The sequence below is a fragment of the Vipera ursinii genome (genome assembly GCF_947247035.1).
Source record: "Vipera ursinii genome assembly, chromosome: 2".
NCBI classification, from domain to species: Eukaryota; Metazoa; Chordata; class Lepidosauria; order Squamata; family Viperidae; genus Vipera; species Vipera ursinii.
In genome coordinates, this window is record NC_139513.1 from 17,059,743 (window position 1) to 17,074,055 (window position 14,313).

The following is a 14,313-nucleotide window of genomic DNA, read 5'->3' on the forward strand; positions in this document are numbered from 1 at the left end:
CAAGTGCCCTATAATCATGTGATTAATCACAACTTCTCGACAGACTTTACCGAAAGTCAATGAAGAAGCCTGAAAGCAAGGAGTGATTTGTGGGGCCTGACTGAAAAAGGTCCACTCCAAAATCCAAACTAACCTTTTTCAACCGGCCTATTGAACACTGGGCTACTCAGCATGCTTCTCTTTTGCTTTCAGAGAGACTGGCTGAAAATGTCCCCCATCAAAAGGTGTTTCTAGGGGCAACTGCTGGACTAGGCTGGCTAAATGAACTTTGGATTCCAAGGATCTGAGCCTTCTTCAGCATAGCTCAAGAACTTTCCAGATTGTACAATGCTTGCTGTCCTTTTCCAACTGGAATAATCTGGATGCAGAAATGATCACTGAACAGCCAGTGGGAAAAGGACATCTGCAGGAGACTTACCATCGCTATTCCTATCTAAGAGATCTGCCTGTTCTTGATGTCTCCAAAGGCAACTCCAAGATATCTCCTTGGGAAGGCACCTTTTTATCTTTAAATATAGTCCCCTTTTGAAGAGGATAACTTGTACACACAAACACACAAACCCACAAAGAAAGGAGCAAAAATGGATAATAGGGGAATGCAGGTGATAGGCTGATATTTCAGCACCAAAATGGGAGTGACTAGGGCAATGATGGTGAACCTTTTAGAGACCAAGTGCCCAAACTACAACCCAAAACCCACTTATCAATTCTTGATAAATTGATTACGGGGCATCAAATGAGTATTGATTAATCAGATAGGTAAGAGTTTCTCCAAGATAATCTGCTCTTTCACGATTTCCAGAGGAGGAGTATTTAAACAGACATAAAAAACGAGGGAATCGGTGCCAGCTCGGTTAAACCGAAACCCTCGGTCCTCTGCGCTCACTTCTGCTCTAGCAACCCGGCAAACGAACCAGCGGGAGAAACGCTTTACGCCTAGAGAGCAAGTCTCGTCTCCAGGAAGGGAGCACAGAGGAGAGGAAGCTCTCTGCTCCAGCCATCCTGACAACCTCCAGGGCGAGGCAGAGGGCGAGGCTTCCCCTCGTTGGCAGCCCCGGATCCAACCTGCCTTCCCCTCCCGTCGCACTCCCCGATTTCCATCCTGCGTCACTCTCTGCATCTGACGGAGGCGGCTGCACTCACGAAGCTCTCGTTTTGCAAGGAAAGGGGTCAGTGGGAAAAGGGGCTAACAGGCGCCTTCCGACGTTCAGCTCGCGATCCATCCGTCCTGCGCTGGACCCAGAGGCCAAGCAGAGCCCCAACTTCCAGAGGAGGCTCCCCGAGTTCCCTGCAGGGCGCAGGATCCGGGCAGGAGCAAGCGGCCGATGAAGAGTGGCGACGCCGAGATCATCGCTTCTTTCATACCCTTTGCAGGCAACGCTTCCACCGCCTTCTTTCAGCGAAACTCGCCCCACTCCAAAGAAGAGCACCGGCGTAGACACTCCGGGATACCGGAAAAAGAACGTCCCCTTTCATTCTCATTTTGCGTGATCCCCTCTAGGAAGCTTATATCTATCGTTCTCCCTCCTTCTCGAGCAGGAGTCTTCAAACCTGACCCTTTTGTCTTGTGGACTTCAACTCCCAGAAATCCTCAGACAGCGTGCCTTTGGTTGAGACACGTGAGGCCAGGAGCGCTCAGGAAATTGGCGGGAAAGATTTGCCGTTGCTCTCCTGGGGCAGTTAAAGCCCGAGTGAGCGGAGAGCCATTTCTTCCCTCCTGCACACCGGAGAAGGGGCTGCGGAGGGGCTGAGGGACATTTGGGACTGCCTCGGGCTTCTTTTGGCTGCCCTCGAGCAGGAGACCCGAAGGGATCCCCAGGGATGGAGGCCGCCCTCAGCCCAGAGATCCACCGCCGGCGCTTCCGCGGTCTCGACGGCTGCCGCCAGGAGGCCGAGACGCCCCGGGAGCTTTGCATCCGCCTTCACCACCTGTGCCGCCAGTGGCTGCGGCCGGAGAGGAGCAGCAAAGGGGAGATGCTGGACCTGGTGGTGCTGGAGCAGCTGCTGGCCCTGCTGCCCGCGGAGATGGCGAGCTGGGTGAGGGAGTGCGGAGCCGAGAGCTGTTCGCAGGCGGTGGCCCTGGCCGAAGGCTTCCTCCTCAGCCAAGCCCAGCGGGAAGAGCCGGGAAAGGGGCAGGTGAGGAGGGGGGGTGGATTAGTCCTGGCAGCTCCTTTGGTGGGGGGCGGGTAAGGGGGAAGGATCAGAGTTTCATCTAGCTATGTCTGTAATAAAACAGATGAAAAATATGACTCTGCAGCCTTTTCTGAAATTCCTCACTTTTGAAGAATTAATTTTTTTTGAGGCAAATGCTTCTATTTCCTAATTTAATTTTATCCACATATCTCATAATAATCAGTGTTTACTTTATGATCTGCTGTTACCTGAATCTAGGTAAGGGTAAGCAACTGGATGATTTACATTTAATAAACTATAATTCCACAATAGTAAGACAAACAAATTTTATGTCCATAAAAACACAGCCTGCTGTTTTAACTCCCATTTACTCAGAAATTTAAGTCACATGCACAGTCTCTGAAGTGTGTCTGAATTCTGTTGGGGAAATTCAAGTAGGAAAGCAAAATTTATGGAATTGTCTAGATATTGTCCTCTGAAAATGGATTATAAATCAGGCTGTTCTTCAAATGCAGGAGCCGTTCACAGAGGAGATTTCAGCAGAGCTCTGGGGTAGAGGAGATGGATCCAGCTCTATTCAGGAGCAGTTTTTTAGGAGGACCCAATTCTGGTCACCTTGCCAGGTAGGTGCAGGTTTTATCTGAGAACAGTAGCGTTCCAGCTCCATCCATTCAGGAGCTGTATCTAATACCAAAAGCTGAGTCTGTGCACTTGAAAACACTGTCCACCCACATTTGGCTTTCAAGATTGTGCTGGAAATGCAAATGCAACAATTCATAGTCAGGAACCTTTTGTTAGAAATGAAATTTAATTGTAGAAAGAGTTTAATATTTCTTAATGCTATTAAGAAGAGTGCTGAAAATAGTTAGAAATGAAGCCCATGAATAGATGGGGAACTCATCAAATTTGCAGACGACACCAAGCTGGCAGGAATAGCCAGTACTCCAGAAGATAGGCTTAAGATACAGAAGGATCTGGACAGACTCGAACACTGGGCACTATCTAACAAAATGAAATTCAAATTGTGAAAAAAGTAAGGTTCTACATTTAGGCATGAAAAATCAAATGCACAGGTATAGTATATGTGGTACCTTGCTCAATAGTAGTAACTGTGAGAGGGATCTCGGAGTCCTAGTAGACAATCACTTCAATATGAGCCAGCAGTGTGCTGCAGCTGCCAAAAAAGCCAACACAGTGATAGGCTGCATTAACAGAGGGATAGAATCAAGATCAAGTGAAGTAGTAATACCACTTTACAATGCTTTGGTAAGGCCACACCTAGAATACTGCATCCAGTTTTGGTCACCACGATGTAAAAAAGATGTCGAGACTCTAGAAAGGGTACAGAGAAGAGCAACAAAGCTGATTAGGGGGCTGGAGGCCAAAACATGTAGGGAATGGTTGCTGGAATTGGGTATGTGTAGTTTAACGAAGAGAAGAGTGAGGGGTGACATGATAGTAGTGTTCCAATATCTCAGGGGCTACCACAAAGAAGAGGGAGTCAAGCTATTCTCCAAAGCACCTGAAGGCAGGACAAGAAGCAGTGGATGGAAACTAGTCAAGGAGAGAAGCAACCTAGAACTAAGGAGAAACTTCCTGACAGTTAGAACAATTAACCAGTGGAACAACCTGCCTCCAGAGGTGGTGAATGCTCCAACACTGGAGGCTTTTAAGAAGAGATTGGACAACTGTTTGCCTGAAATGGTATAAGGTTTCCTGCCTGAGCAGGGGGTTGGACTGGATGACCTCCAAGGTCCCTTCCAACTTCTTCTTCTTCTTCTTCTTATTATTATTATTATTATTATTATTAATAATAATAATAATAATAATAATAATAATAATAATAATAATTGAAACTATAACACTGGGAATAAACATACCTGAGAAGTGTGTGTTTAGTTTATTAAATATTTATACCACGTGTCTCCCTTGTAATTGTAAGTATACCAAGAAAAATATAGCACATGAAGGATAAGCCAGTAAGTCAACACTAAGTGGCTGTAACAATAAAACTGTTGTTGAACGTTGGCTGTGTTCAATTCTACAACCTGGAAGCAGCTAAGCCGTGATTTGTTAAGGTGCAACTTCCCAGCCCCATGGGGAGAACTTTCAACTGTTTCCTCGAATTGTCTACTTTTTTCTCTTTCTAGAACACTGATCCCTTTGAGGAGGTGACTGTGCACTTCACAGAGGAGGAGTGGAGGCTGCTAGATTCTGGGCAGAAGGCCTTGTGCATAGAAGTCATGCAGGAGGTTTCTATCAATATGGCTGCTCTGGGTAAGGCCAGGCTGTTCAATTTGGTATAAGGTCGTGGTAGAAACATTCACCTTACATTTGAGAGATATCCTAGATCACAGGTCTGCAACCCGCAGCTCCGGAGCCGCATGCGGCTCTTTCAGCCGTCTCCTGTGGCTCCCAGTCCTCTGCCATGTGCAGTCCAAAAAAAAAAGTGGGACTAAAAAAGTTCAACCAATCAATTCAAATATGCAGGGCAGGTGCATATCTTGCCTTGGCACCACTCTTCAGTCAAACCCTGTTCTGCGCATGCATGCATCTATGCGCATGTGGACATATTTTTGGCGGCTCCCAGTTTTTCCTTTTGTGAGGGAACCGGTTCCGACTGGCTCTTTCACTGTTTCATGTTGCTGACCCCTGTCCTAGATACTCCATGGAAGTGACTGAACAGATTGATTGAACACCAAAAATTTAATTTGTGTTTTAGATGAAAACATTATTTCCATAAAATCAAGTCTCCTATATAACAATTTTCAGGTATCACATGCTGGTTAGAGAAATGGATTATACTACACCTGGAACGCAGATTGGCATGCTTTTAAGGGGTCCTTCTAAATATTACTCAGAATATTAATTCTCATTTTTTCCCATGCAGATGATGTCTCTGTGAAGGACAACAAGGAGGCAAGGTTAAATCTACTTGAAATAGAGAAGAATAAAATAAAAGTGATCCTTGGCCATCAGAGGGACACCAAAATGCTAAGGAGAAAACAGCCACAAAATGGAAGGGAGAAGCCATCCACTTTTCTTGGTATTTGTGGCTTCCTATCCCAGCATGATCAGAAGGAAATGAGAAAAGAAAAGTATAGAAAAAGAGAAAACATGAATTTGAATTACATAACTATGGCAGAAACCAGACTAAAAAAAACATGCATGCCTGTAAAAACTATGGAGAATAAGTCCTTCGCTTCTACTTCACCAAAGACACCAAATACCTCTGTAAAAACTGGGTGGGATTCCAGTCTGAGCAGAAAGTGGAAACTTTGCATGCAATGTGGAAAGAGTTTCAGTAACAAAAGTCATCTTATTTACCACCAAAGGATCCACACTGGGGAGAGACCATATAAATGCATGGAATGTGGAAAGACTTTTACCCGGAAAGGATATCTTAATTGTCACAACTGGATCCACACTGGGGAAAAACCGTATAAATGCATGGAATGTGGGAAGAGCTTTACCAGGAAGGGAGATCTTAATCGTCACAACTGGATCCACACTGGTGACAGACCGTATAAATGCATGGAATGTGAAAAGACCTATGCCTGGAAAGAAGATCTTAATCGTCACGAAAGGATCCACACTGGGGACAGACCGTATAAATGCATGGAATGTGGAAAGAGTTTCATTAGCAACAGTCTTCTTAATTACCACCAAAAGAGCCACACTGAGGAGCGACCATATAAATGTATGGAATGTGGAAAGACCTTTACCCAGAAAGGACCTCTTAATCTTCATGAGAGGATCCACACTGGGGACAGACCATATAAATGCATGGAATGTGGAAAGAGCTTTACCCGGAAAGGAGATCTTAATCGTCACGAAAGAATCCATACTGGGGACAGACTGTATAAATGCATGGAATGTGGAAAGAGCTTCATTAGCAACAGTCATCTTAATTGCCACCAAAGGACTTACAGTGTGAAGTGATCATATAAGTTCATAGACTGGAAGATGCTATACTTGGAAAGCTCATTTGAATTGTCATGAAAGGATCCACAGTGGGGATATACCGCATTAATGCACAGAGTGTGGAAATAGCTATACTTGGAAAACATAATTCTCATAAAAGCATATAAATCCATGGAGGCTAGAAAGAGTCTTTCTGAGGCGAGAAGCGATACTGGCCTCCAAGGTATCTAGGGGAACAAGCCCACAAATGTCTTGAGTTGGGGGGGAGCCTTTATTCACTACAGGTAGTCTTTGATTTACAACTACAATTGAGCCTAAAATTTCTCTTAAGTGAGACATTTGTTAAGTGAATTTTGCTCCATTTTATGACATTTCTTTCGTATGTTGTTAAATGAATAATTGCAGTTGATAAGTTAGTAATCTGTTAAGTGAATCTGGATTCCCCATTGACTTTACTTGTCAGAACATCACAAAAGGGGATCACATGATCTTGGGACACAGAAACAGTCATGAATATAAACCAGTTGCCAAGCATCTTAATGCTGATCACATGATCATCAGGATATTGGAATGGCTGTTAAGTGTGAAAATTGTCATAAGTCACTTTTTTCAGTGGCGTCGTAACTTTGAAAGGTCACTAAATAAACTGTAAGTCAAGGACTTCCTGTTCAGCAGACATGTCAAACACAAGGCCTGCGGGTGAAATCCGGCTCGCTATGTGGTTATATTCAGCCCCTGGAAATGCCGAAAGACCGTCCCACAGTGCCTTAGCCTGGCCCAGGCTGACTGGGCGCTGATTTACAGGAAAAAACAAATGGATCCATGCATTCAGCTTTATTTGCAACAGTCAACTTATTATTCATCCAAGGATCTAGACATTGCAGGAAGTTTATTAAAGCATGGAAAGTGAAAAAAATCTCTGGTCACACAGGAGAAAAGCTATAAGCAATCGAATATCAAAATTGCTGAGGGCAGATCAGTGACCTTAGTTATAGGGTGATTTATTTCTTCTTTAGGCAAAGGTATTCACTCAGAAATAATTCATAGTAGGAAAAGAAATTCAAGCCTATTTCAACCTCCCGGACACCTTAGGGATGTAAGAAGCTCCAGCTTTTGAGGAAGTGGCCAGAATTCCTTCTTTCTTCTCTCCCTTTCTTTCCTCTAATGCAGGAATTAACTGACTCCTTTCAGCTCATATTCTAACTATTCATTCTTATTGTAAATTAAATAAATAAATAAATAAACCTTTATTGTCAAAGTACAACGTGTACATTGAGATTAGCTGAGCCTCCCCCCATGCTCTCTCCCCCCAACACACAGTGACAACAAACCCTCCATCCTACCATACCATGTGAACCAACTACGCCACACACCGGCCTCCCAAGTCAATTCTGCATACAATTATGTCCCATTTAAAAGCCTAACAGCCCACGGATAAAAGCTATTTTTCAGCCTGTTGGTACGGCTGGCTATAATCCTATATCTCCTACCAGATGGTAGGAGAGTAAAGAGATACCGTCCAGGGTGTGAGTCATCCCTGAGAATCTTCCTCACTCTTCCAAGGCAACTAGCCCTGGCGATGTCATCCAGTGGTGTCAGAGAACAGCCCACAATGTCTTGTGCTGTGCTCACTACCCTCTGTAATACTTTCCTGTCCACGGCTGTCAGACCAGCATACTAAACCACAATACCATACGAGAGGACGCTCTCTATAGTAGACCGGTAAAAGAGGGTCATTAGCCGTTGTTCTACCCTGTTCTTCCGCAAGACCCTAAGAAAGTGAAGCCTCTGTTGGGCCTTTCTAGCCACCTGGGTTGTGTTAACTTTCCAGGTCAGATCTTCACAGAGGTAGACTCCCAGAAATTTAAAGGAGGAAACTCTCTACACAGGAAACCTTATTATATAGGAAACCTTATTAGAAAGTCTCACATGCCTTTGTTTCTCTTCTTTATAAACAAACAATGGAAAAGACTTCTGGAGAACATGGGTAGGGATGGGGTAATGGGAGAATGAGAAAGACTTTGCGAGGTGTGGGGAAAGCCTTAGGCTGAACAACTATTATCTAAAAGAACCTAGTCCCCACGAGGAGATTGTGAAGGTGTCAGGGCATTGGAAGAATTGTAAGAGAAAGTCCCTAATTTGTCAAAGAGTAAAAGGAGAGGATGGAAAAAATTCGTTCAGAATTGCAGGATTTTGTTTGGTAGCTTCACAGAAGAGATAGCACTAGTATAGGAAGAGAGACACAGTAATACAAACATACCTTCTCAAAGATGCACACACAAAAAAAATGCAGTCACAAATCTGCCCATATCTCAATTGGAGTATCCCATTTCTGTGATCATTTTAGAAATCTTGTATCATAACCTAAGTACTTAATAAGCACAAATAAATGCTCTTTTTCATGGAGAGAACATGTAAACCAAACCAGGTATTAGAAAGTTATTTTTCTTCTAGGCAGGCAAATATTTTAGGCAAAAAGAAGAAAGCAACCGTATTTATATTACAAGGCTATGAATTAGTGTGTTGCGCTGGACGACTGATCAGGGTTTTGGCCTCAACTCTTAGAGCCCCGTAACAGGGGTGAGAATTTAGAGGGACCCTCGCAAGGGTGAACACCTTGAATATGGAAGGATTTTGCCCTTTGCCACCGACCCAGTGTGTCGGACGTTCCAACGGTCACACTTAGGAACTGTGATGGCCCAGGAACACGATCCTAGGACAAACTGAGGCACCGACACAAGTTTGTTCAAGGTGAGAGAGCACAGAGTGCCCGGGGTTGATGGTGTTGCCCCCCGAACAGCTTTGCACACCCTCTTTTATTGGGCAGTTTCATCAGGGCGGGGGGAAGTACACATAAGGAATTAACATATGTGAGGTCATAGGAGAACATAGTTCGTAGCATACAACTGCTAATGAGGGCAAAGGTCATCACAGGAAACAATAAAGCATAGTTTATGCTAACAGAGAACTGCTAATGAAGAGGGCAAAAGTCATTACAGGAAACAATAATGCATAGCTTATCTTATACAAATGTTAACCAAGAAGACAAGGATTATCATAGGAAGACATAACTTGAGGCAGGGATAATTGCAGGAGACAGGAACCATATACAAATGCTAACAGGGAAGACAAAGGTTATCACAGGAAGACATGACTTAAAAGACATAACCTGAAGCAAAGATAATTACAGGAGACAGGAAGCCATATCTTGAGGCATGGGCAATTACATGAAACAAGTCTTGTTATATACAATTGTAAATGAAGAATCACCAGAGGCAGGAATGTGATTGTAAATGGAGAAGAAAAGAGTTTTATCACCAGAGGCAGGAATGGAATGCAGGAATGTGACTTTACAATTGCAAATGGGGGGAAGGCAGAGGTGTTATCACTAGAGACAGGAAGGGAGAACTTTTGTAACTTTTAATATAGGAATCAAAAAGGTCTTTTGGGATATAGGAATCAAAAAGGTCTTTTGGTAGTCTGGGATAACTACAACTCCTCCTTTTCTGTTTTTTAAAGCCAATTACTGAGAAGGCCCCTCAATGTCCAGAACTTTCTCTTCTAGGATACTTGCGCGGGAAAAAGAGAAATCCTCCGATACCTCCTGTGCCGGCGCCAGTGTTCCTTTCAAAGAGTGTTGGTGTGAGGGTTCATCAGAGGCAAATTCTAAAAGAGGGTGTTTGCATTCATTGTCAACAGTGTGTTTCATCAACAGAATGTCATCGCCAATGCTGCTCAGCCTTCGTTGTAGAAAATCTAAAAGTTTACCCATAACACATGGGCCAATTGCACATGCAAGTAATAATAAAATTAAAGGACCAGCTATAGCTGAGAAAAGGGTGGTCAGCCAGGGAGAAAAGTTAAACATTCCTTGATACCAAGTATAATGCTGGGAGCGTTCCCCTTCTCTGTCTTTCAATCGTTTGTTTAATTCTGCCATGGAGTCAAGCACAGTCAAAGAAATACTGTTAGTAATACTTCTGATAAAAATAGGCAAAACACAAGGTAAAATAATACATCCTAATACAATCATACCAATTAAAGCTACAATAGCTTGTAAACCAGGTAATTTGTGAAACCAGGAGCCAAGTAATTCCTGAAAGTTGAAACCATTTCAAGTTTGGACAGGAACATGAGCTAGAGAGTTCACATAGATGATGATGGTAGATTCGTTGTTAACAACAGGTTGTTCCTTCTGGGTCCATGCGATGGGCAAAAACAGTGTGAAAAGTGTCATTTTTGACTGGAACCAATGTCAAAGGTGTGAGCCATTGTAAAGAACGGGATGGGATAGCTGGTGAAGTGGAGTTGACGTCTGGGGTAAGCTTTCAGATGGAATTGTGTTTTAGTGGCATCAGTCAGTGGTGTTAAAGCTGAAAAAAGTCACAAACCATGCTGTCATCTTTAATGGGTTCTGCAGTTGTGTTTGTGGAGGCATGATACGGGCGAACGTGGCGACCGGGGATCCACAGCACTTTGTCTGGCAGTTGAGCAGCTGCGTAGCCTCTTCCCCAAGTGAGAAGGTCTGCAGGGCCTTTCCAAGTTAGGTCTGGAAGTTGGCGATACCACACTTTGGGTTTAGGCTGATCTGCAACTGGAGATAAAAAATGCTGCTCTGCAGCTGTAGTTAAGGGATAGCCAGTCAAGTTGGAAAAGTTTAGAGTGTAGAGGCAAAGATTAAAAGTTTCTTGCACTGCTGGGAGGTTGGGGTTTCGTTTTCCCCCGTTCTGATTTTTATAACGATCTAAAGCATGTTTCAAGGTTTGGTTAGCTCTTTCCACCAAGGCTTGGCCTTGGCTATTATATGGAATTCCGAATTTGTGTGTGATTTGCCAATGATGACAAAATTTTGCCATGGCTTGACTGCTGTAGGCAGGGCCATTATCTGTTTTGAGTTCTTTTGGACATCCCAGCACTGCAAAGGTCCGAATACAATGATTAATTACATGTTTAGTGGCTTCTCCCCTTTGGGGGGTAGCCATGATGAATCCTGAAAAGGTATCAATTGAAACATGCAAATACGTCCATGGGGCAAATGGTGCATATTGTGTGACATCCATTTGCCAAATTTGGCAAGGCTCCAATCCCCTTGGATTTACACCCATAGGAATTGCAGTTGCTTGTTTGCTGCATGTTGGACACTGCTGGCGAATTGCAATAGCTCCTGCAGCGGTGATGCCAAACTGCTTTTGTAAGGCTTTGGAATTTTGATGAAAATATGAATGACTTTCCCAGGGGGTGAGGGGTTGCAAAGAACAGGCTGAAGGTCCGGAGGCAGCCTGATCTGCGAAATTGTTTCCCTCTTGCAAAAAACCTGGAAAAGGCTGATGACTACGAATGTGAGCAACAAAAACAGAATGTTGGCGTTCAAAAAGCAAATTTTGCAAGGTTAAAAAAAAAGTTGTAACAAATCTGGTTGAATGGATGGGGATAAATAAGATCCATAAATCACTTGAATTGTGTGATAAACATAAAAGCTATCCACAATAAGATTCAAAGGTTGAAATGAAAAAAGTTGACAAGCCAAAATTGAAGCAGCCAGTTCAGCTTTTTGAGCTGACTGCTAGGGTGTTGTTTGCTTGGTTCTCCATTGACCATTTTCCAACCAGGCACAGGCGCCACACTCCTTGCTCCCATCTGCAAAAACTGTAACAGCAGAATGTAGGAGTGAGGAGACAAGGGTGACAACCAGGCAATGGGTACAGTGCGAACAATTTGCAAACGATAATCGGGTGGTGGGTGGCAAGAAACCTTGCCATGCCAATCAGCTAAGGAAAATTGCAATTCACTTGAGGTTTGAAAAAATGATTCCCAAATTTGCAAAGACATAGGCACAAAAAGAGTGTCTATCTCCAGGATTTTAAAAATCAATTGAGCCAATTGTGCTTCTCTGGTTAAAACAGAAACTTTGGGCGTGTGGGATAAATGAATCCACTCCAGAATTTTCAATTGGTTAGCACATTAAACAATAGCAGCAGTAAACAGTCCAGGTGTGTTTAAAATAATCTACTTCCCATGTTTTCTAAGGCTTGTGTTAAGGCATACAATTCATGCATGCAATTCACAAATCTGTGCAAACCAACTTAAAAACCACTTTTCTGTTTCTCCCTTCTATATCCATTCATTTACTGCCCTTCTGCCATTCTGGCCTAACTTCTGTCTTTTCTGCTTCCAGCTTCTATCAACTTTTGCATGAGCCAACTGTTTCTCTTAGCTATTAATCAATCCTCTACATTTCTCTTCTCCAAAAGTATTGAAGATTCCATGATCATATTTGGAGTCAGTGTATATGTTCCTCCTTTCCTGTATTAACAATCTGAGAGCCTGTTGTAAGGTATAAAATCCACAGGCTAGTGCTGATTAAGGGAGGGAAATTCTCCCAGATATCACCTTCTATCAATGTGTCCTGTACACAGACACAAAAACATCAAAAACAAAAAAACAAAAACAAAAAACAACTCCACAAAAAGATCAGAGTAATTTCTTTTGGGTGATGTTTAACTAAAACTCAAATATTTCCAAAAACTTGTCCAACAATTAATCTCTCCTCTTACGAGTAAAAAAAAATTGCAAGCTGAAACTGCAAGAGTGGGCATCAAGTTTCACATCCACCCCCCTTTCTCAGACTGGAATTCTAAGCAGAGAAAAAAAAATGGTTAAAAGGACCAGCCACCCCCCCCTCTTCTGGCTGTCTCTCCCTTTCTCACTCTTAAAGTAACAGAGCGGGGTTGGGGGGGGTGTAAAAGAAACTTTACAAAAATCTCACCACTAAAAAAAATAGTTTGCTCTCCTTTACATACATTTTCTCTCACACATCATCCATGGCTTTTACAACAATAAAATCTGCAGTTTACTGTTCCTTTCACAGCCTGGGATGGGGTGGGGGGTGGTAGGTGGGTTTGAGGGCTAACACACTGACATTTACATATCAGCAAATTAACTCATTCACTTCCATTCTGACTGCTTGCATAAACAATTTCACATACAAGAATTCCATTTCATACTTTCTCCAGACAAACCATACATTGTTAAATAAGGCCTTTTTGTTTGGTGTTATCAGAGAGGATTTTGACCCTCTTCCAAGTCTTGGAAATAACACAGAACAACACAGACAGACATATATACACAGATATATAAAACAGAACAAAACACACATATCAATTTGGGGTTTTAGGCCAAAACAATAATCCAAAGAGCTAGATTAAAAGAAAAAGATAGAAGAAAAACTTGATTTTATTTCTTTGATTTTTCTTTTCTTTAGGTTTACAACAACAACTACTTTCCTATTCTTTGATTTGGTAGACCAGAATTGTCAATTTAGCTTGGCTCGGAGCCTGCAATGGGAAGCTAGATCTCAGACAAGTCCAGGCAGTTGAAATCAACAGGCGCGCCCCTGGACTTTATGAGAACAGCTCGCCCCAAGAGGCTCTTTCAAGCCCCACATAAGCCAATTTTAACAGGAGTTCATTTCGGGCATATTCATTGTCTATTTGCCTTGTATTTTCTTCCTGCAGTCCATCCACAAAGTCTGAATAAGCCTGATTGGGACCTTGATCCCGTGCCAAATAATTGATCCCTATTTACTCCTTGAGGTAATCCAGCAAGAATTTTTTCTCTATTTCTTTTTTATTTATATTCAGATTCCCAAACAAGATATTGTGATAGAGTCAAAACCATGTTAGCTTACCTATACTTATTAAAAATCCTTGCACATAGTTGATCAATTCATGATGCAAGGGTGTATACTCTTGGATTGGTTAACCTCCGGCTGCTGGTGCTGGCAAAAAATTAACAGGATAACAAGATGACAAATCTTCCATGTTCAATTGTGCTAAGTTTCTCCCGGCTGAATCCTCATAAGGAGGGGGAGCCGGAGAAACTGAAAAGGCTTAATGAAAAAGAAAATCAGTGAAAAGTTCAGAGGGGTTAGAAGCATTAAGAGGAAAAGAAATGTCCCGGAGGCATGAGCTGCAAGCATAAAGTGAACAAAAGGTGCCCCTTGAGTGGGTCGGGGAGGCAGAGGAGAGAGATTTGGAGAAGGAGGAGGAGGGAAGGGGGGAGGGGGGGTTAGAAATAGTAATGGCAACAAGCTCAGAGGCTTTTTCCTCTTTGTCGGGAGCAGAAAGAGGGACAGGCACAGCAGGGCAAAGAGAAGCAGAAGGAAGATTCTCCGGAGGCAGAGCAGAGGGGGGGACAGGCACAGCAATAGGAGGAAGTTTCTCTGATTTTTCACAGGGTGGGGGCGGCACGGGTGAA

At 43.1% G+C, this 14,313-nt stretch overlaps 1 protein-coding gene across 1 annotated transcript; it reads left to right on the forward strand.

Moving 5' to 3' along the window:
* Positions 1 to 1,821: 1,821 nt before the first annotated feature.
* LOC310634741 (zinc finger protein 202-like) lies at positions 1,822 to 7,335 on the forward strand (the record flags this gene model as incomplete). The annotated part of the gene is made up of 4 exons (XM_083353276.1): positions 1,822 to 2,136; positions 2,649 to 2,756; positions 4,284 to 4,410; positions 5,024 to 7,335. The coding sequence occupies 4 exons, from the start codon at positions 1,822 to 1,824 to the stop codon at positions 6,073 to 6,075; spliced, it is 1,602 nt and encodes a 533-aa protein (XP_083209402.1). The 3' UTR covers positions 6,076 to 7,335.
* Positions 7,336 to 14,313: the final 6,978 nt, after the last annotated feature.